The sequence below is a fragment of the Silene latifolia genome, chromosome 8 (assembly GCF_048544455.1).
Source record: "Silene latifolia isolate original U9 population chromosome 8, ASM4854445v1, whole genome shotgun sequence".
In the NCBI taxonomy this organism is placed as follows: domain Eukaryota; kingdom Viridiplantae; phylum Streptophyta; class Magnoliopsida; order Caryophyllales; family Caryophyllaceae; genus Silene; species Silene latifolia.
Window position 1 is genome coordinate 17,727,105 of NC_133533.1, and position 24,530 is coordinate 17,751,634.

The 24,530-nt window shown below is 39.8% G+C and overlaps 1 protein-coding gene across 6 annotated transcripts in view; it reads left to right on the forward strand.

The window, feature by feature from the left end:
- LOC141596512 (uncharacterized) overlaps positions 1-22,954 on the forward strand; it is a 29,974-nt gene extending 7,020 nt beyond the window's left edge. For 2 of the 6 annotated variants that reach the window (XM_074416702.1, XM_074416701.1), the window contains 7 exons: positions 8,227-8,277; positions 10,617-10,679; positions 14,328-14,393; positions 14,526-14,564; positions 18,684-18,806; positions 19,074-19,166; positions 22,628-22,954. In XM_074416702.1, the coding sequence (XP_074272803.1) occupies positions 8,227-8,277; positions 10,617-10,679; positions 14,328-14,393; positions 14,526-14,564; positions 18,684-18,806; positions 19,074-19,166; positions 22,628-22,798 (606 nt within the window). In that variant the 3' untranslated portion in view covers positions 22,799-22,954. The remainder of the gene's footprint in view (positions 1-8,226; positions 8,278-10,616; positions 10,680-14,327; positions 14,394-14,525; positions 14,565-18,683; positions 18,807-19,073; positions 19,167-22,627) is intronic. The other 4 variants (XM_074416703.1, XM_074416704.1, XM_074416706.1 and 1 more) reach the window with 3 other exon arrangements.
- Positions 22,955-24,530: the final 1,576 nt, after the last annotated feature.

Here is a 24,530-nt window from a genome sequence, read left to right on the forward strand (position 1 = left end):
TCAGAAAAGGGGAAAAGCCCATCCTTGCGACAGGATGGCAAACCCATTGATACCACCGTCGGCATGGTAGAGGGAGCGGAGACCGAGGAGGTAGAGATTGATCCAGGCCGCACCGTGACTATCGGCGTCGACCTGGAACCAAAGTTCAGAGCCGCTCTCCTAGATCTGCTGAGGGAGAACAAAGACGTCTTCGCCTACTCGGCGGCCGAGATGCCGGGCGTGAGTCGGAGGTAATCATCCACAAGCTAAACGTGCTCCCCACCGCTCGCCCTGTCAAGCAAAGGATGAGAAACTCCTCAGCCGAGAAAGATGACGCCATCAAGGCAGAGGTAGATAAATTACTAGAAGCGGGCTTCATCACGCCTTGTACTTACCCTGAGTGGTTAGCCAACGTCGTAATGGTAAAGAAGTCATCGGGGGCATGGAGAATGTGCGTAGATTTTACCAACCTTAATAAAGCATGCCCCAAGGATTGTTACCCTTTGCCTCGGATAGATAGCTTAATCGACGCCACGGCAGCTACACCATGCCGAGCCCGCTAGACGCCTTCTCGGGATATCACCAGGTATTCATGGATGAGGAGGACATGCCTAAATGCGCGTTCATTACCGCGAACGGCACATACATGTACAAAATGATGCCGTTCGGTTTGAAAAACGCCGGTGCAACGTACACCAGACTGGTGGACAAAGTTTTCCAAAGTCAAAAAGGGCGGAACATCGAGGCTTACGTCGACGACGCTATTGTGAAAAGCAAGTCCGACAGCGAGCACTTGGCCGACTTACGGGAAACATTCAGTTCACTAAGGAAGTACAGGATGAAGCTCAACCCAATGAAGTGCAACGGTGTCCGAAAGCGAGTAAATTCCTCGGTGTACTCGTCGGTGCGAGGCATTGATGCCAACCCGAGATAAAATCCAAGCAATCTTAAACTATAGGAACAAGGAACCGAAAAGAGGTTATGGTATCGGCGGGGAGAATGGCGGCTCTCGCCCGTTTCATCTCTCGATCAGCCGACAAGAGCACCCCATTCTTCAAAGTGTTAAAAGGGAATAAAGACTTGGTGGGGGAAGAACAGAGCACGGACTTTCAAACAACTAAAAGCTCATCTTCGAGACCCTCCCGACCCGTCGTGCCGATGCTAGGGGAGACGCTATACCTTTACATAGCAAGATTACCTCGGCCACGGTCGGCCGCCGTGATCATCGGGAAGAAGACAAACAAGCAACATCCAATCTACTTTGTCACCACACCTTTGTTGCGGTAGAAAGGAATTACCCGCCGATTGAAAAAGCGGCTTTGCGCCGTCGTTATTGCCGCAAGGAAGTTAAAACCCTACTTCGATGCCCATCCCGTGACGGTCCTAACCGACGGCCATTAGAGAAAGCACTGGAAAAATTTGAACAATCCGGCAGACTCGTCAAGTGGGCGGTGGAGCTATCCGGTTTCGGCATTGAATACAAACCAAGGCCTTCGATAAAGGGGCAAGCACTTGCAGATTTCCTGGCCGAGTGCACATATCAAGAGGAGATACACCCCGGTGTATGGGAGGTATTCACCGACGGGTCCTCCACAACCAACAACGCGCAGCGCCGGCATCCTTATCATCGGCCCCAAACGGGGACGAGTTCGAGTACGCTTTGAAGTTCACCTTCCCGGCCTCAAACAACGAATCCGAATACGGCAAATAATAACGGGGTGGAACTAGCCAGGGCCGCCGGAGCAGAACACATTGTGTTAAAGACAGACTCACTATTGGTTACCAACCAAATCAGAGGAGAGTTCGAGGCGCGAGACGATGGGATGGTAAGATACCTGGAAAGGGTAAAAGCCGACACAGCAAAATTGAAGTTTTTCAAAATTCGGTGCATCCCCAGGTCCGAGAACAACCGGGCCGACGCTCTCTCCAAACTTGCCAGCTCAACCATCAAGAACATCACCAACCGTCTTTGGTAGATATCAGGAATACGAAGAGTATCATCGAGGACGTCGGCATGATGGGCAACGTAGAAACCGAGACAACGTGGATGACTCCGATAATGAAATACAAGCTCACAAGTGAGTTGCCGGATAACCGCAATCTCTCGGCTAAGCTCAAAAGGATCGCCGCCAGGTACTTGGTATTCGAAGGGGAACGTACGAAGGTCCGTAATAAGACCACTCTTGAAATGTGTCGGTCCAACCGACGCAGAGCTAATCTTTGACAGAGATTCATGAGGGCATTTGCGGACACCACATGGGGGCAAGAACGCTAGCCCACAAAGCTCTCCGAGCCGGCTATTTCTGGCCCACCATGCTTCAGGACTTAACGAAAACCAAGAAATGCGCAAAGCGCGGATGCACGCCCGTAATACACGCTCCTTCCCGAGACCGCAACCGGTGCTTAGCCCCTCCCTTTCGCACAATGGGGATGGACATGCTAGGGCCATTTCCAACGGCCTCCGGAGGAAGGAAGTTCTTGATCGTCGCCGTTGATTACTTCACCAAATGGGTTGAAGTCGTAGCGATGTACGGCGAAGACCACATCGGCCGTCGAGAAAGGTAACTGGGAAAATGTTATAACCCGTTTCGGATTGCCCCAAGTCATGGTGTTCGACCACGGTACGAGAATTTTGGAGTGACGATAATGAAGCGGTTAGAAGAGCTTGGCATCAAATACGCATACTCCTCCGTCTCGCCACCCCAGAGCAACGGACAAAGTGAGCGGGCGCCAATAAAACGATCCTCAGCGGTTTGAAGAAGACAGTGGAAGACCTCAAAGGAAGGTGGGCCGACGAACTACCCGGCGTCCTATGGTCCCTACGAACCACGGAGAAAGAAGCAACGGGGTACTCCCCTTTCCACTTAGTCATGGATCCGGCGATCCTACAATTGAGGCGACGGTGCCAACATTGAAGCGGCTACCTTTAACCCGGTCGAAAATGAGGAAGGCCTTAAAGCCTCCCTAGATCTGGTCGAAGAAAGCCAGGGATACAAAGACGCCTCAATTTGGCAAGTATACCAAAATCGTATGAGAAGAGCCTACAACCGAAGAGTCCACAAAAGGGACTTAAGAGTAGGAGACCTAGTCCTAAGAAAGTCGGCCGCCACCAACAAAGGAAATATTCACGGCAAACTGACGGCCAACTGGGAGGGTCCCTACAAAGTGGTTGAAGAAATGAGGCCGGCACATACCTGGTGTGAGATATGGAGGGTGTGCCTTTGATGAGCCATTGGAACACCGACAACTTGAGAAAGTACTTTGTGTAGCGGCGGAGGTGTCAAAACCCAATGTGGACACCCCAACGCGTGATCTTAAATAAAGAAACAAGTTTTTCCATCCAACTGCTTGTCCCCTCCGTAGTTTGCCACCCAAATAGAAGAATTGCTGCCGAGCCATAACCCCGTTACCTTGGCGATTGTCGAGAGCGACGGGGACACAATGACCGTGAGACGCTAGAAGAATTCTTCGAGCCATAACCCCGTTACCTTGGCGATTGGCCGAGAGCGACGGGGACACAATGACCGTGACGCTAGAAGAATTTCGCCGAGCCATAACCCCGATTACCTTGGCATTGGCCGAGAGCGACGGGGACACAATGACCGGCACGCTAGAAGAAGAATTGCCGCCGAGCCATAACCCCGTTACCTTGGCAATTGGCCGAGAGCGACGGGGACACAATGACCGGTGCGCTAGAAGAATTGCCGCGAGCCATAACCCCGATTACCTTGGCAATTGGCCGAGAGCGACGGGGACACAATGACCGGTACGCTAGAAGAATTTCGCGAGCCATAACCCCGTTACCTTGGCGATTGGCCGAGAGCGACGGGGACACAATGACCGGTACGCTAGAAGAATTGCTGCAGAGCCATAACCCCGTTACCTTGGCAATTGGCCGAGAGCGACGGGGACACAATGACCGTGCACGCTAGAAGAATTCCGCCGAGCCATAACCCCGTTACCTTGGCATTGGCGAGAGCGACGGGGACACAATGACCGACGCTAGAAGAATTGCCGCGAGCCATAACCCCGTTACCTTGGCAATTGGTCGAAGGCGACAAGGACGCATCGGTCGACATAAAAGACGTTACTCGGTTGAGATGTGCATTCAAACCGCCTCGGCCATACGAGGGCAAAAACGAAGGCACTCAATTAATAAACGCAAAAGGACAAACAAAGGTGGTAGATCAATGCCTCGGCCAAGCCAGAGGCCGAAAGGATAAACTTTGTTAAAAGAGTTAAGAGAAGAATACAGACGACGGCCGTCCCCATAAGGGCAAGCCTAAACACAACCTACCAAGAAAGTTGTTTTGTTTACAAACAAGGAAAAAGAAAAGCAAAAGATTACAAGCATATCAATTGAAGCGCCAAAAGATGGCAGGGAGGAAAGGCTCAATAGTTGGCCCCGAACAGCCTAAGGCTATCCGAGACGCCGGGAGAGTCCGGTGACGACCGCCCGTCTCCCATGCCTCATCGCCCTCCACGCAGGGAAGCGTCTACGGTGGCCAGAAGCCCAAAGGAGGGCCCGACATTCTCGATCTCCTTCTCGGCCTCCTTTGCCTCTGGTGCCGCCTTAGCCGACGCTATCCGAGCCGCCTTCGCCAGCCTCCTCCTTCTCGGCAAGCCCATTTCCGCGACCTCGGCCATCTCATCGAGGAGCCGGTCATACTTATCCCACGGGAAGCCATCGGGGATAGAGCCTGCCTCCACGAGCTTTCTTATTGCCTCCTTGGCCGTCTCCTCGGCCTGGTCCCGGAATTGGGCGCACATTTTAGGGAGGAGATCACCTTGAAGCATGTCAATATCCTTCTCCTTTTGAGCAAGGATAGCCCTGTGTGTCCCCGAGCACCTCCGCTTTTCCGAAGATCCTCCCACTCATCCCTCTTGCAACCACAACGTCGTAGGTTTCCTTATACCTATCCCGCTCCGCCATCATCTTGGCCGTGGCACCATCGGCCTCCTCAACTTTGGCCCTCTCGGCCTTCAGCAGCCTCTCAACCTCCTCCACCCGCTTCTCGCAAAGACCGAGATCGCGCTTAGCCTTCCGGCTTCCCCTTTCGCAGAGAGATATCAAGCTTGAGCTTTGCAATCGGTGGCCCGATTGCCGCGGCTTTTTCCTGCTCCATGATGAGGGAGGCGGCTAGACGGCTCCATTTCCCCAAACTCCTGTATATTCTCTCACCCTCCGCCACGAGTTCGGAGGGAGTAGCCTTCTCAGGGTGTGGAGTCAACGGTGACATTCCTGTCACCCGCCTTCTCGCCGCCTTCTCGAGTCGCTTCCCGCTTGACGTTCGGTGAGAACGCCATTGCCGATGATGGATCTACAAAAATTTACACGAGCATCCATGTCACCGTGCATGGACACATCGAAAGTCTGTCATCGGAACGTCCAATGAACCGGCTAAATCCGAAGCGCGCAGTTAGATCCGTACGCAGATTTGGACCCTCTTTTTGGAGGGCGTTTGGTGGAGCGGGTTTCTCCGGCGGCGGTGGAGGCGGACGGTGGGTCTTTCCTTTTCTTCGGAGAAGGGACCTTAGCAACGGTCGCCTCCTCCTCGGTAATATTGATCACCTCCACATGATCCTTTTGGACCACCGGGGTAGAAGAGGGAGTTGGCGTTGATACCGCCGCCGATTTGGACGCTGCCTTCTTCGATCTCTTGACACGCCCCCAAGAACCCGTGACTGGCCGTCTCCTCGATCTAACCCCTCGTCCTGTTTCTCCATGATTTCGTTGGGAGCTAGCTGCGATCTTTCGAATCGCCCGTAGGATAGGGTAACAACCTTCCGTCTTTATCAAGCCCTAGCCTCTTCAAGTCCTTCTCGACAGATCCCGCCCAAACCGATCTGCAAGAAATCAAAACAAGGGTTACATAAAGGAAAGAAAACAAAGCTCTGAAGAAAGAGGCACAACAAGCAAAGGTGGGCCTCACACCGACCCCACTCACCCCGGTGAGGGCGGTATGAGGCCGACGCGGCATAGCGGACTCATCCACGAAGAATAATCCGAGTCTGGGGCGACCCAACCCTCCTCAAAGATCAAATAGCCGCATTGCCCGCTCCTCATCCGAGGTAAGAGGGACGAATGAAGCGTCCATCTTAACCTTGCTACCCTGCGTGACGTGTCTCTCGTACTCCTCCCGGGTCTCACACCGTAAGTAAACGGGGTTCTGGAAAGACCGAGGCAATGGGTAGTCCTCCGGCACTCGGACGTACACCCATCGCCCCCGCCGATCCTTGTAAGAGGTAAGCTTGTTCACGGTGACATAGCCTGGTTCCGTCTCGTACGCCGTACCACCCCACTTTGCCGATTTTGACGGCCGAAGGCTATGGAGGCGACGAAACAAGTTAAGCGATGGAACCTCCCCCGAAAGACAGTCCATACAAAGCCGACTATCGTCCTCATGGCCAACGGATGCGGTTGGGCCACAGCGACGTTCATAGCTTTGACAATGGCCATGACGTGTTCATTCAAAGGGAACCGGAGCCCAAACTCGGATGCCTAATATGTACGCCGATATGACCGGGGAGGACGAGACCGCCCGACCCTCCTTAGGGATAACAATTTTATACCCCTCACCGAAGAAGAAATGATCTCCGAAAAGAGTCTCTCCGGAGCTGCTTGCGAATTTATTTGTAAACACACGGTCGAGGCCAGTCGTGCAAGCCTCGCCATGATCCGAGATGGTCGTCCTTCCACCACCAACAGGAGCCCTCTCATCACCGTCATCATTAACAACATCAACATCATCCTCATCCTCCAACTCCTCCACGAGGGGCAAATCAGCTACGGGAGAAGGGGACCTAGGGGCCCAGTGTCTTAACGGGACGGCATCTAGTATCCCCTCCTCCTCAAAACGCGGCGAGGAACCCCCCGGCGCAGAAGCACTGGTCCCAGCATCAGCAGAAGACATGTTCACAACAAATTACTAACGAAATAAAAGAAAATTTGTTTGTTTACCTCAGAGAAAAACACTCACGGATCGAAGATCGAGAATTTGAAGAAAAGAAAGCCCCCGAAAGTTTAGAGATGAAGATTTTGGGAGAAAATTTTCGAAAATTTGAGGAAATGAAAGTAATGGCCAAAATCACGGAATAAGCGCCTATTTATAGGAAAAAGCCCATGAAGAAGGACCAATCAGGGCACAGCCCATGAAGCGTCAACCAACCAGCGAGCAAACACGTGTCAGACATGCAACCATGGAATGTCAATCAATACTACAGTTACCAAGCGTATTCAACACGCCCATTCACATCTCTCCGCCTGTTCATCTCCCTCAGAAAATTCCTAAATTCCCGCTCTCCGCTTGAGCCACACGATCGACCAAGCCATGAAGCACGGCCGGGGCAATCGAAATAACCCAAGCACTCACAACCCGGTCTCGGCGGCATCATCATTCTTTCCACATCGGATACCCTTTACGCATCCATATGGAAGGGGGATATAGTAGGCCTACGAATGATCAAGCCGATGCATCAGAAGAAGCCGACGCAAAAATTTTTGCAAAATACTTGCGCAGAATATACGCTCAACATACATCGGAGCCCATGCCACGGCATAGACTACGCTGGGGGCAAATTGATGGGGCATATTCGCACCGCCGACAAGTCAACATATCGAGCAAGGTCAAGGGTATCCATAGCAAAGTCAACGACTTAGACGGACCCTAGCCGACACAATCCGTCGGCTGTCACCTGGGTCTCGGCCGGACAACTAGCGTACGGGACGCATATCCGCGTACTCATATCCAAGACCCTCGGCTAGCCTCCTCAGGTCCATCGGCCGAGGGTAAAACGGTCTTTCCACCTAATGAGCCACTTGGCCACTTGGCCACTACGTGACAAAAGGTGAATGCCTATAAATACTCCTCAACCTTCATTGAGGAAAGGATCCACAAATTAACCTAAGAACCACTATTCATCTGGTAATATCTTCCTTATCTCTCTACGATACACTCTTAGCCAAGTAACAACGACTTACCTCTCTAAGTTTACTGACTTGAGCGTCGGAGTGAGTACGCTCGGCCAAAGCCGAGCCCTCAGTTTGTTCATCGTTTCAGGAGACCGCAGGAAGGATTCTAGCAAGGACATCATTCTACTAGCTACGAGTGGTATCAAACATCTGCTCTGGATTTACACCCGGAACAAATACAATATAATTTTTTTTATATATAATTATATTATATATCAAGTAATGTATTCGATTCCATATTTTTATTTTTATTTTTCTCTGTTTTGTATGTACAGGGAGGTTTGATAAGTCGGGGAATGATTGAATTTTGTGATGAAGGACCGCAGGTAACTCGTACTCTCGTATACATGATGCTTGAATTAAGACACATAATGGCCTAAGATCTTATTAGATGCAATTAGGGGTGATCAAACATTAGGGTCAGGTGGGGTTGATCTTGGGCGATTTGGGCTTGGTTAGGTGGACCCAAAATCGGTCGGGCTAGGGGTGGGTCTTGGCGGGCGGGCGGCGGAGGTAGACTCGGAACCGGCCAAGGGTAGGGTTGAGAGGTGGTTCGAGGGCTGGTCCGGGTTAAGGGCGGGTTGGGTTGAGGACGGACCGAGTTTAATTTTCATGACCCGAACCAGCCCTTAATTGTGGAGGGTCGAGTTGAGATGCACACGGACCCGTCGGGGTGAGTAAAAAGTGACCCGGGAGGCGGGTTAGGTGCGGGCAGGTCGGATCAGCGTTGAGATTTGACCAGCCGTAGATGCAATGCTCTCAGATTCTACCTTGTGGGTTTTTTTTAATGTTATTTAAAAATATTGCGTGTTTAAATTGCAATTCAAGCCCACCCCGCTAATGATGTAAAGTGTAAAACTAATATCCATGTCAATTGAAGAGATTCATTGTTAAGCTCAAATGACTAGTGATTAATTGTTTAAAAGGATTGAAAATACTACTAATATTAACAAAGTACATTTTCTTTTCTAGAAACCATGATAAAAAAACTCTATAATTAGACATGCTTGTTGTGGAGTAGTTTTAGGATACATGATAACATGAATGACTTCCTGGGAAAACCCCCAGAATGTGCATGAATAAGAACAAAATGTATTGGATCCAACCCGTGTTGATTTATGAGTCGAATACATAGCCTGACGAGCTAACATAAGTAACCGCTCCCAACCCGTTTAGATCAGGGTGTTACATAAATAATATACTTTCTCTTGTAGGAAATATGAACTTATCTGACCAATAATACCCTTAATCGAGACGTCATGTAAGAACACTGCCCTAAGTCAGTTAGACCCCCACACAGATGCTCCTTGAGTTCCATGGTCACCAACTCCAGGCTTAACGCCTCCTTCCGTACAATAGTGAACTCCACAGACGGAAGTGCGAATTGTTCTCAGAATGAAAGGAGAAAATATAAGAGAGAATGTTTTCTGTATTTTGTGTGTAAAACTGTGGAAGAGATGAGGATTTTATAGAGAAGACAGAGGCTCCAACAGCCACATAGAGATACCAAAAATATGAATATTAATGGCCATAAAGCCATCAATTAATGGTAATAAAATCGTAAATTAAGTCTGGATATTATTGTGTAATAACGTTCAAAGACTAGAATTCCAACAGCTAGAATCCAAGGAAATAGTTTGGACCCGTAGCAAAAATGTAGCCCCACCACACACGTGACACAAGCTGGACGGGCGGCGTCGGCGCGCGTGTGGGGAGACTATAGTCTCTCCTATATAGTTTAGTTAACACTAAAAAAAGTCGTACCATATATAAGGTAGTGACTCCTCCACTATTCTTCTAATGTTGGACAATATTACACATTTAACTTTGGAGAAACATCCAAATTCAACATCTCTATTTCGTTGATGAACTCATGCGGCTTCTTTCACTTAGTCGAATAAAATTATACGGACTTTATTCTTTAAAGTATAGTTTTAAAGCACAAGAATCTCTTAAAATTATAGTGTAACACCCATATTAATAACCACCCACGTAGTGACCAATCGGGACTTTAGGCACTTGTTTTGATATGAGGGCGCCTACTCATCCAAAACCAACCTCCTATTGTACTCATGTCGGGTTGTTCATTTTACTTGTCACTCCTATGTTCATTTTGATATGAGGGCGTCTACTCATCCAAAACCAACCTCCTATTGTACTCATGTCGGGTTGTTCATTTTACTTGTCACTCCTATGTTCATTTTGGTTCATTGGTTTAGGTTTCAAAATCGTCGCTGTGATACCACTTTGTAACACCCCCTTCTTACCCGGCCAAGGTAATGGGAAGATGTTACCGTCTCGGTTTCCCGAGGCAGTGGAATCGTAATAACAATTAAGAAACATTCGCTAAACTTATCATTTATACAAATTTTTCTTAATTGTTATTCCGGTTTCACAATCTCGGAAAATCAAGAAACATCCTCTCATTACCTTGGTCGGGTAAGAAGGGGGTGCTACACATAGTCAATTGTCAACTTCATTTAAGTAAATTGGATTATAATTAAAACTTCATTCACTATAGAACATTAGAAGTTTAGAACTCCAAATTAAAAATTTGAATTTTAACAACGACAAAATTCATTTATTATGTAGATCTTATGATATTTATGATATTTATATTACATATATAACTATACTTCTAATCAATTTGTATTGTAATGAACAGGTCAAAAACTTCATATCGGTTGGAGGCCCTCAAGCTGGTGTAGCAGGGGCTCCAAATTGCTCAGTAAGTGATCCTTTTTAAGTGGATTATTAAATTTTCATCCAAAATTAGTGTAGATCTCGTATAAATGCAAAAAATTTTAAATGAAGATGTTAGAGGGAACAATTAAATTACTGGTATTTAACTTCATTTGGAATTTGATGATAAATTCTATATTATTAGTAATATTCGGAGTATCATATAAGGTGATGGAAAGAGAGGTTCATAGTTTTACCTCGAATAAGATTATCTGTTACAGAATTTATTTTGTCAACTTTGTTCTTAAGATAATGATGTTCTATCAGTACCGTCACTAAAAGTATAAACATTAACTAATGAACTTATATAAACATTAACTAATGAACTTATTAATACATTCCGATAAGATATACTTATATCAGTTATATGGTACTCCCTCTGTCCCGGTCATTTGTTGTCCTTTTCCATTTTGGGGTGTCTCAATCATTTGTTGTCCTTTCTATTTTAAGAATGAACTTGATGAATAATTTGATCATTCTCATTCACTTTGTTCCACTTGTCATTTGGTTATTGGCCCTCTCCTCTTTCCTTGATCTTTGTGCCAAAACCAAAGGACAACAATTGACCGGGACGGAGGGAGTAATAAATATCCTCCTGCAAATGTCAAATAAAAATGTCTATTAAAAGTACTTAAAACAATTAAGAGAGAATATATAAAGCTAAAAAATAACTTGTGTATAATTTAGAGTAAATGTATTATTTCAAAAACCACTTATACCAAATGCTAATAGGTATAATTTTGCGTGAATTAACAACGGGTTAAGTAGCAAATTACCCCCAAATATTTGGGGCTAAGTGCATTTTGGCTCCAAACGTTTTCATATATGCAATTTGCTCTCAAACGTTTAGGTGCAAATCAACCCAACTTTAAAAATTTGACAATTTTACCTCACTACCACTCACACAACCACCATTATTAAACACAATTCTCCACTCCAAGTCCCACCAAAATGAATTAGCAGTAATCAATCTATCGCTCAACAAGAAGCTTTGAAATAAAATCCCAACTTTGATCTAAGAATTGACCATTGAATCTTCAAAGTTAATTCGTCCTCAAAAACCATAAGAATGCTAACGCTATTGGAAGTATGTTCGGTGGTGTAGTTCTTGACAATAAGGGCGTTAATGAAGTTCAGTGAAAAGAGAGGAAAGCAGGTAGAGGACATCCTAGGACATCCTAAACCGAAGGATAAGTTAGAAACCAGAAGAAAGGCCAATCGACAACAAGACGGGGCCAGTGAAGTAACAAGCACCATGACACTAATGTCAACATTTACCGCAACCATCGGATTTAATGCGGCATTCACCTTAATACGAGGTAGTACACGTAAACACAACACTTGGTGTGGAGAATTGTGTTTAATAATGGTGGTTGTGTGGGTGGTAGTAGGGGTAAAATTGTCAAAAATTTAAAGTTGGTCGATTTACACCTAGGCTCAAACGTTTGGGGAGAAATTGCACATATAAAAACGTTTGGGGCAAAAATGCACTTACCTCCAAATGTTTGGGGACAATTTGCTACTTTCCCCAATTAACAGCGCTTTTGTATGATATGTCTTGGAATATATTATTGTGTGACAAATTCATATTGTGTTACTCCCGTCATTACTTAATTTTTGTCGTTTTAGCAGTTTTTTTTTTTTTTTTTTTTTTTTTTTTTTGCACATTATATGAAATTTAGCCTTAATTGCCCCCATATTACAATTTCCTAGATCTTATTTCTCTTGTTGCAATATAATGTTATTGGAGAAGCATTAATGGTAAAGTCAGTATTTGTAAACAAGCCCAATTACTCAATTATTAGAGTTTATAATTATTTGTTTTTTTTTTCCAGCCCGCAATGGTGATTTATTATATGCCTAATTAATGTAGCAGTTAGTCTTGCTGAAGACGGGTCGGAGCAAGTGACGGGTAATAACACTCACAAAACGGATAGGGGGGACAAGATGGGGGCACACCCATGTGCTTCTCTCTCTCCTCTATTTGGGTCATTTGTGAGAGGAAATGGTATTCGTCACTCCGGAGTGACGGATATGTACCGTCTTCAATGAGATTTTGTGTTAATGTAGTTATATTTCCTATATGCTTTTTTTTATATGTGTGAAATTTTTTAAAACGAAATATAAAAAATAATGGAGTGAGTATGAAAATTTATAAATTTATTTCTTAGTTAGGAATTAAGTTATATTTTAAATGATGAGACATTTTGTGATATAATAATAATGAGACACGGGGCTGTCTAATGGGTTTGACATGCCCTGTTTTAAATGTTAAAATGGGGCCCCTGGAAATATAAGGAACTTGATTATACTTCCTCTTATTCAATATAAATTTCCCTATTTCATTTTCCGTCTATTCACAATAACTTCCCTATTTTCTTTTTTTATAAGTGTTTGCGTGGTCCAAATTTAATTGTATGGTTGGGTAGTGTATTTGTGTGGTCCAAATTATTATATGGTGGGGTAGTGTATTTTCCTAATTTTTGTGTCAAAATAAAATGAGAAGTTTATTTTGAATATTTACATAGTATAAAAGCCAAGTTTTTTCTTGGCTTTTGATTGGATGGTGAGTTTCTACATGTGGACCCCGTCATGTTTCCTATACTATTTAATTACCTTCTCTCCTCAAGCCAATTCCTCTTATTTATATTATCTATTATTCTTATTTTAATTGTTTATGTTAAAACATAAGTTAAAATGTCACAATTTACATAAATGTTGCAATTTACAATTTTACATACATTCAACGGGTCTAACATGTCAAATACCTTTAATATAATTCTAATAAAATACGATTATATATTATCTGATATTCAAATCTAATATTTATCAAATATTCGAATCTCCAAATATGGACTATTTATATTGTCACGGTATTAAACACTTAATCAGCTCAATTATATGTTCATGTATCTAATGATAGCGTATGCTATTACGACCCGTGCATTTTTTGCACGAGAATAAAACTAGTGAGGGAGTATATATTACTCCCTCTGTCTCATTCAATAGTTTACAGTTGTTTTATTAAGGTGAGAAGAGAGGAATAGTTAAAATTTTAGAAAAATTCTAATTAAAATAAAATAAAAAACAACTTAAAATAAAAAAAAATGTAACAGTGCCCACTTACATGGGTTGATTTATTTATTAAAAAAAGAGACCCTGCATTTTGAGGGATTCTTTACTTTTTTCATAAGATATTAACAGAGACCATGCATTTTGAGGCCCTTGTATATTATGTGAGCTGGTTCTAAGAACCTTCTGAAACTTCCTCTTAGACGGCACTGAAGAGACTTCTTATCAATTACTCCCTCCATTCAATTCCACAAGGCCATTATCTTTTTTGCACATTATTTACAAGCGGACATTCAACTTCAATTTTCTCTCGATACATAAGTGAAAATATATTCATGTGAGATCTTATTTGATTCGTCTCTAAGAGTACATTAAAAATATCTAACTTTTATAATTTTTGCAAATACATAACTAAAGATATTTGCCAAATAAAAGCCGCGTTGACAAACGTGATAAAACATAATGAGCTTGTGGACTTGAATGGAGGGAGTATTAGACAATTTATTTATTCTCTAACATTTTGATTTGTTTATACTTTTTAGTTTCGTGTGGATATATGCAGTTTCCAATCTGTGCACGCTTAACAAACCTCCTTAATCTGCTTCCTGTTTATAGCACTTTTATACAGGTAAATTTTTTTAACTCTTCTTTTACGAGGTTAATAAATTAATCAAATAATATACATCCATCAATCTCATACATTTGTTTAGTTACATTTTAAAATTTTACTAAGTTATTCATCATCTTTTTTATATAACAGGCTAGTGTGGCGCCAAGCAACTACATAAAAATTCCAACGGTATTTTTATATCTATAAGCATATCACACTTCGTCTTGTTGGTTGTTTTAATTATGCATACAATTATATTTTCTCTATTTTTAATGTGAAAGAGGGAAAATGGCGTCAAGAGCGAGCACAATGTCAATGAAGGCTATAATAAAAAAACAACATTGAAAGAAACGTTTAAAGAGAAATACTATCTACCTTCTCCTTTCAACTTTCTCTTCTATCTTCTCCTCTCATAACCGATTAAAATATCGTTTTATTTTGCTTCTTCTACTTGTCTTGTGACCCCACCCGATATATATTAATTTAACTAGTTGTGAGAGGGAGAGATTTTAGGAAAAAAATAGAAATTTGTTTTGTTAGTGGTAGGTCCAAATTGAAAGAACAAATTAATTAATTTCGGTTCTTTTCTTTTGCACGTTTAGTTTAACAAATTTATATGCCTATTCAAATCTACTTTATGCACCTCGACACTTTAAACTTTAAGAAATTACCTTACATACCCAAAATAAATCTACTTTTAATTTTGTACAAATCTAAGTCAAAAAATGAAATTAACTCGCAAAAGGAAAATCGATTTTTGAATAAAATAATATAATGTGAATTCATATTATATATATTATATATTTTACAATTTTTTAAGTAATTGTACTCTTCAATCTTTCCAGAGTAATGTATTTTCATATTTGGCTTAATGTATTTATGAACGTGGTGTTTACTCTTTTTACGTTTCTTAGTAAAAATTCTTTATTAAAAATATCCGTGCATTTCTTACACGAAATTAAAACTAGTTCTTATTTAAAATGGTTATAAACGGTGTAATAAATATAAAACAATCTATATACCTAATAATATAAATTTGGATATATTTCAAACCTACAACGGGTTTATTAACTTTATTTATGAGAAAGTGCGAGTTTAGACTAATTGACAAGACCGTAGTGCTAGTACTAGTAGTAGAACTATAGAAGGTTTTACACCAAGAGAACGCACTAATGGTAACGATTATTCATTTCCGTCAACTTGTATTTCTTAGATGGTATCTACGTATTTGCGAGTTTTTTTTTTTTTTTTTTTTTTTTTTTTTTTTTTTTTTTTTTGCAGCAATACATAAAGGTAAACAACTTACGGTCCTCTCATGGCCTTTTGAGCAAGGTCATGAGCGATCTTATTGAAACACCTAGGAATAAAAGAAAAACTCAAACAATAAAACGACGGAAATAAAGCACCCATATCATCCAGTAACCCTCGCGTAAGATGATGGATCATTCCCCCCCCCCCCTCCTCCCTCCCCCACCAGATATTTGAAGCAATAATTTCAGACAATCCGAGGACACATCAAGATGTCGAATCCCTTGGGCAGAGGCCCAAATCAGCACATCTCTCAGACCAATTGCTTCAGCTTGCATCGCCGACTGAGCTTTGACCTTGTTACCTCTACTGCAGATTGTAGAGCCATCAGCCGCATACGCAACCCATCCAATTGCAGCTTCCTTAACCGACTTCCACCCTGTGTCGACCCTGACCTTGACAGGAGTACACGAGTGAGTTGCCCCAACCACATACAATGGATTACCATCCCGTAATTCAGTAGGCACACAGAGCATGCCCCCTCCTCCCTCCTTACTCTCAACCCGTGATTTCTCACCCTCCTCCCTAACCTTCACCACAGTATCCACCATGGTTCTCCAAATGCCATAAAACATCTGTGGGTGAAAAGACTCCCCCCTGAAGATCATCCTATTTCGGACCACCCATAAGCACCACAAAATACCCACAAATTTAATCAATTTAATCTCAGCTCCCTCCAACTTACAAATATACGAAACCTAATTGATAATCCAACTCGCCACATCCATAGAGGGATCACAATTCACCCGAATACCCAAATCCAAGCATGCCCAAACACGTTTTGCGACACTACAATCGCAAAAAAGGTGCGCTCGTGTTTCCATAAACTCCTGTTCATCCATACAAACCCTACAGGACAAGTCAACATGGATACCCCGTTGGTCAAGACTAGACCCCGTGGGGAGAGAATCAGAAATGAGCCGTCATAGAAACACCTTCCACTTCTGTGGAACATGTAGCTTCCACAGAAACTTCCTACAAAACCTTATACTCTTCTCGCTCATCCGTGTCTTATCTTTCACGCTTGCATGCTTCAACATAAAATGATTAAAAGCAACCCCATAACCACTTTTCACCGAATATTCACCGTTAGTCGTATGCTTCCAATAAATACGATCTTGAACCTGGGAAGCATAGACTGGGATTGCTAGAACATGATCCACGACCCCCTCATCAAAAATATACCTGACTCGTTGCTCATCCCACCCGCCACTCGCCCTATAAAGGTCCCTAATTCTCAAGTCTTTGAGGCCAACATTTTCAATGCGTAAAGCCTCAACACTTGGTTCTGGCATGTCACCATTAACCCAACAAGTAGACCAAACATTTAGTCTAGAATTTATCCCTGGTTTCCAAGCAACATTGCGCTTGATCAACTCCATACCAACACGGATACTTCTCATACCCCATGACACATTTCCCGACCTTTTATAATCCAACTCGGCATTCATCCCTTTCTTTCCAAATAATCTTGCTCGAAACACTTTACAAAACAAAGAATCCTGACCCGACACAATTCTCCAAGCGTGTTTAGCTAGCAAGGCTTGGTTCAAACATTCAATATTCCGCAACCCAAGCCCTCCAGCACTTTTAGGCAAACTCATGAAATTCCTACTACACCAGTGAGTACCCTTACCCGATTTAGATCCCGCCCACCAAAAATGTGACAACAGAGAGTTAATCTTATTAGTCACACTTACCGGAATCTTGAAAACCGATAGAAAGTAATTTGAAAGATTTGATAGAACCGATGAAATAAGGGTAAGTCTACCAGCTGATGATAGAAAAATTCCATTCCACGAGGAAATCCTCTTCATAACACCATCAATTAACGTCCTAAAAAGGTCCCGTTTTGACCCCTGAAATTCCGTTGGAACCCCAAGATATTTCCCAATCCCTTTGTTGTTTTTAATACGGAAGATCTTAAGGCACCGCTTTGCTTGCATCAGCCTCATGCTTGGACTAAAAAGAATTCCAGATTTTGCGTCATTTATCTTTTGTCCCGAAGCTCCGCAATAAGCATCTAGAATCCTTTTCAGCTGCGTAGCAGAGTCCCCCGTATCTTGGAGAAAGAAAACAATATCATCCGCGAAGAAAAGGTGTGTCAGTGGAGATACTTGCTTACATAACGGAATACCCCGCAAAAGCCCACAATCCTGGGCCTGAGTAACCATTCCCGATAACACTTCCATACAAAGAACAAATAAGTAAGGGGACAAAGGATCCCCCTACCGAAGGCCACATCTTGGTAGGAAAGCATTAAGAGGCGATCCATAAAGCAGGATCTCATATGAGACCGTCATAACACAATTCATGATCAAATCAATCAGCCTCTCCGGGAAACCAAATTTATCCATAACCTTAGCTAGAAAACTCCAACGAATCCTATCATAAGCTTTGCTCATATCCGCCTTAAAAGCAAAACGCCCATACTTTCCACTTTTATGACCAATTATCTCAAGAATAGCCTCATGGGCCAAAAGAATATTATCACTAATAAGTCGTCCCGGAACAAAGACATTTTGAAACTCATCAGTCAACGAACTCATGACCCGAGCCAACCTATTAGCAATACACTTAGAGATAATTCGCATGAAGACGTTACAAAGACTAATAGGTCGATAATCTTGTACAACCTCAGGGTTACCAGTCTTCGGAATCAGCGCAATAAAGGTACGATTAATCTCACGCAACACACGTCCCGAATTAAGCACAGAAAGAGCTGCTTTGGTATTTGCGAGGTTGTAACTTTAGAAGAATTATAAATTTTGCGATAAATGTATTGATATTTGTTTTCTTTTGTTTCTCACTAAATAATTCCTCAAAATCTAACTAAATTAGTTATAACTCAAAAATATGTGAAGTGAGTTTCAAATGTCCACACAAATATTTCGTATCATCTTTCTGTGACGTCAATATCTCGTTATTTTAATTCTGTTATCCGTTAACCCGCGATGATCATTTTTGGTGGTGGTGTTGAGTTGCTTTAAATTCTTATAGGAGATTGATGCATATTTAAAAGGGTGTAAATTTCTACCGTATGCAAACAACGAAATACCAAGTGCAAGAAACCCCATCTACAAGAAGCGATTTTCCAGATTACATAACTTAGTCCTTATCATGGTAAGTATTCTCACAATACAAAAACGAAATACCATCACTCGATGACGCTCAATTTTTTTCCAACTAATACAATAACTTAAACATTCACATACTTAATAAACTGAAATATTTATTCATGTTTAAATTAAGTACACAAATTATTACAGGGAACCTCTTTATAGTGAGAGATCAGACAAATAATTAAGTACTCTGTATTTTGTACGAGTAACTTACTACTGTATATAATTCAATTAATAAAATATTTTATTGTTGTTTCTCTATATATAGTTCGAGGAAGAAACAATAATTACACCAAGAGAGTCTTCCTGGTTCGGATATTACCCTGATGGATCCACTAATGTGATCTTGCCTTTCAACGAGGTAATATTACTGACTTTCTCATCATTATTCATTACATTCTATTTGTAGCAATTATTAGTGAATCAATTACAATTTGGATCTTCTTCATTTCTTTCTCTTCATTTTCTCTCTAATAATACACTAATATTTTAATATATTTTTTCTCTATTCATTCATTAAAATATTACTTTTATGAAACGATTACAATCATTAGATCGTCAAAAGATTTAATCCGGACCGTTTACAAAAAAAGAAAGTCCATTTCTTTTCATGAAATGCAGAGAATCTGGACCAAATCAATCAACCTTCAAAAAAAACTATTTTAAACAAGGATTGTGCAAACTATAAAATAAATTTATCTATAAAGAGATTGTAATCCATTTAAATGTTCATTAAACTTTTTGTCTTGTCAAACTCTCTACTATTGACTTATACAATTGCCAACTTAAAATACTTAATTGAGTTTTTTTTTTTCTTATAAATTAAAGAAACTAGGTTGAAATCAACCTATACCATCTTTACGGATGAGAATAGTAAAAAAAATTAAAGATTTTCAAAATACCAGGTAACAAGATCATAGCTACTGGTGAAATTAGTCTCTTATGCTTAACAATGAAAAATTTGGGAAAAACTGAGAGCCTACTATATTTCGTCTAGCTAAGAACTTTCATCCATAACAACAAATTCTAGCTTTGTCGCTAATAATAAATCATATCAATTTGTAATTTGTGACTGAGGTGAAGATATACTGAAGTTTAATACGAGACTATTATATACTAGTATTCGTACTCGGCTCCGTCCGGGCTACCTTTATTTAACATTAAAATTTATTTCAATTAAATAAAATTATTTTAAAGTTGCATAACTCATAAATTTATCATTAATATATTTTGATATTATATATCTTAAAATTACGATGAAATAAATGATGAAACAAATTCACTACTCTCGCTATTAATATTTACTTAAATCCATTGATTAGCTAACTAGTGTAGATCCCGCGCGAAAGCGCGCGGTTTCTTAGATCGTTTTTTTCATAGAGAATTTAATATTTAAACTCACTATAAAAGTAAATTTTAATAATGTGTAGTAATAAGAGGTAACAGAGATAAAATTAGACATTTTAGCCTGAATGAAGTTTGCAGTAGAACTATTTTTTTTAATTAAAATGTTGTTTATTATAAATAAGATTCTCAGATTAACATACATAAATAACACGTGATTCTTTTTTATCCATATAAAATATTTATGTGAAATGTATAACTAATATTGTAATTTTTGTTAAAATATACACTAATTTAATAATGTGAGTAAAGAATTTATGTATAGTTTATAAGATGGTATAATGGAACACCATTTAGTAACCCATTATTTATTTATAGTTTAACATTTACAAAGGAGCCCAATTATGAGTAAATATTGTTTAGGGAAAAAAAATAATAGAATCTCTCATTCTTTTAATAGTAAGGGGATGTAATTGATCAATATATCACATTGTTTTATGAATTGTAGTGGGATCCAATTTATTATGGACCAATAAATTATTATAACCCAATTATTATCTAGTTTGCCATTCAAAGAGCTGACCCATTTTTCTGAGTAGGTAGCATAGACGGAAAAACTATCAAGAGTTTTTATTCACTTAGTAGTATGAGAGATTGCATAATATATTAGGGGTAAATGATGTGATGTTATTTTTTCGAATTTTATCTCTGATTAATTGATATGAGAAATTGTATATTGGGGTAATTTATTGTGGTTCGAGATATTGTGATTTGAGATTTTCGAAATAATATTGTTAGCATTGCATAATTTGTGGGGCAAATTATAGTTCGTTTCCATATTGGATTGTATAATTAGAAAAGTTAAAGTATAATTTATTTTCATGTATAAGACTCCAAGAACTATCAACTTAAAATGTTAGTAATGATGCCAAATTATGTAAAATCAATTAGTTTAAGTCAAAGACCCAACTTAGAACGTGGTTTGTGCTATTTACAATTCATAAGACAGGCCCATCAAAGTGGGAAGATATTTGGGCGGGAAACTACTAAGAGAATTTTATTCTCTTAGTAGTAGGGGGGATTGTTCATATATACTTTCTTTTGTTGTTAGTATAGTTACTTTTATTACATTCGTTATTATTACTTTACTTTCACTACTTCCGTCGTAATTATTGTTACTTTTACTATTGCCGCATTAATATTGATAATTTCACTACTCTTGTTGTTACTTCTATTACTTTTACTACTCTCGCTCACTGCTAATATTGTTACTTTGACTATTCAAATGAGTGTTTACTATCATATTACTATATGCAATGTTACTAAAATTCTTTTCACTACTAACAGAATTACTTTTACTAACCCAACCTTTGATAAGTCTTCCAAAAATAACCCGACCTTTTAACTTAAACAATAATAATCCAATCTTTGTATTTTTGTCACATAAATATCCCGAAATCCCAACTAAACAAATTTCTACCAAATATTGATAAATGATATTTGTAAAATAGTTTCATAAATCTTTAAAATCTATTTTGTGATATCATATATAAAAAAAACTCATAACCAAAAAACTGGAAAAATTATAATTTCCTTAGTTTGTCAATGGAAAATTAATTATAAAACAAATATATAATTTTTTGAAAAGAAATAAGATAGATTTTAAATTAGTGGAAATAGTTATGAGAGAAATACTTTTGATTTTTTAAACCGAGGATTTGAGGAAACAAACAATTTTTTAACCATCATTTATGCCTTTTGTGATTTCGAAAAGTAGTATAAAATTTTTTCAATTTTTTTTCCATGCTTCAAATTGTTCTTAAATAATTTTTTCATAATTTTATATAATTACTTATGCAAATATATTGTCAATAAGTTAATGGATTGATTAATATATGATTAAATTATTATTTTTCGAAATATAAGTAAAATGTTGGGATATTTCTGTAACACAAAAGCAAACGTTGGATTATTCTTGTTAAAATCAAAAGGTTGGGTTATTTTCGGAATACTTAACAAACGTTGGGTTATTTTTGTTAAATTTGCCTTTACTATTTAGGCACATAATTTTAAGAGGCTTACATATTTATATAAATATATTACATATATGCATTAAATCAAATCGAAAAATTATGGAATATGATATACTTTGGAAATCTAGCTTGATTTATTTACCTTTTAATAGTTTCCAAATTTGTGTATGTTAAATAATTAACATCTTTATACTAATTAATATAATAAGTGGGGAATGTTTATTTTAAGGAAAATCACCATATTCTGGTGTTCTCTAAATTTATTATTCAACCAAAACTATATAATATTTACATTGAAATCCCTTAGTCAGGTCTATCACATAACGCTATCGATTAAAACTATATAATATAATTAATTTGTATAGATTTATTTAATTATATTGAAATTCCTTGATTTTCGGATTTTATATATATAGTACTGATTGGTTTTATCCTTATTTGTCAGACTCAATTGTACAAAGAAGACTTGATAGGATTAAAGGCATTGCATGAAGCAGGAAAAGTGACATTTAAAAAGGCTCCTGGAGAACATGTTAATCTCTCAGATACTCTATACGAAATAATCTCCCCATTTCTCAAAGATGAAAGTTCAACTCAGAAAATTGCAGTTGCATAATTGTCATACGTGCATGTATCTATTCCTACCACGGAGTTGTATTTTTATGAATAAAATTAATGATTTGTATTCTATTGCATGGTGTATAAACCTTATGTTTTTTTTTTTTTGAGAAAATAAATTCCATGTTATTCTTAAATCTTTGTTATGTGACCATTTTGGTTTAAACTTTAATGTTTGTTTGTTTTTCCTATTTTTCGAGATCACATGATTTAATAACAAAGTTGTGAAAAAATTATTTCAATCAAAAGTAAAGCTTGCAGAATCAATGATTATGTTTTATCCCCTAAATACTCAAACGTAGTTCGGGATTAAAATGTTGATGATGCACTAAAATGCACTAGCATAGTTATTAATGGGCCTTGAAAATATATCCTAATTCGTTATACAAAACGTCCTAGTTTTTGTGAGCATAGTATCATCTGTTGAATTTCGGAAATTTAGACTCTGAAGAGTCAGTATGGCTCTATTTTAAATATGTTATGTGACTGTGTGAGGAATTATAGTAGCAAAAATTTAATCTCCAAACTGAAATCCAATTTATTTTCTTGGGTTGCCAAGTTGTTTGGTGACAGGGCAGTCGTATACCTATAAAAAATAACCAACTGGTTCTAACTAATATAGCTAGGGAAGTCGGGTCGATCTCCACAGGGAGATGGGAAAATGTCAGCTTTGTCTAAGTTCGTCACGGTAACCAAATTGGGGGTTTTAATTGGGTTGTTGTTCTAAACTAATGAGAATGAGAGAGAGAAAAAGCAGAGAAAAAGGATTAAATAGATAAGGAAAGCAGCTAAGACAGACGGTTCACCATGATCATTCAGTCAAGTAATCTAAGTCTCAGGTCAATGCAAGTATGGTCTGAGGAGCAGTGAATATCTCCTTCCGGTCTCAATTCGCCCTAAAGCACAGATAGCTTAGCTTCCGCCCTCACTACAGTGCCCTAATGTTCGCTACGAGTCTCACCCTTCCAACCTTCCGGTCCAGGTCAAGGTTTACTATGATAAAATGTCTAATTGCGTCGACTCAATTAGACAGATACAATTAACTGCAGCGATTAATAACAAAGACTACACAAGCATTAACCTAATATGGCAACTACTATTCCTTCATAATCATGGATCCCCTAGCCTTAGCAAGAGGGAATTAGCTATGCATCACCATTGAATTAACAACAATAACATATAAATGATAGAAATCAAACATGATAATAAAAATAAGATGGAAACAAATAAGCAATTGCAAAATAAAGGAAGAGGGGAAATAAAAGCACTAATTGTGTTAAGAATAAGAACAAGAATTAAAAGGGAATAATAATACCGAATACAAGTTCGAATCCGAGTAGCAAAAGGGTAGAAGGAAGGTAAAATGAAGAAGCAATCGAAGTTTTTCCAGTGAAAAGTGAATGAGGAAGAGTTACGTAGTCTACTGTATTTAGTAGTATGCGAAAATCCTCCTCTAAACCTAATCCGTAGCTTAATTACAAAAGCCCATACGAAAATAGGCGGAAAAACTCTATTACAGGCAAAACCACTCGATCGAGTGGAAATGAACCACTCGATCGAGTAACTAAGCGTCAAACCCTTCGATCGAGTGGAAATAAACCACTCGATCGAGTAACTCCTTGTATTGCCTACTTGATTGAATACTGGGACTATTCGATCGAGTAACCTTCAGTATATAAAGCATTCGATCGACTGGAAAAGTAGTCGATCGAGCTATCTTGGTACGTTTT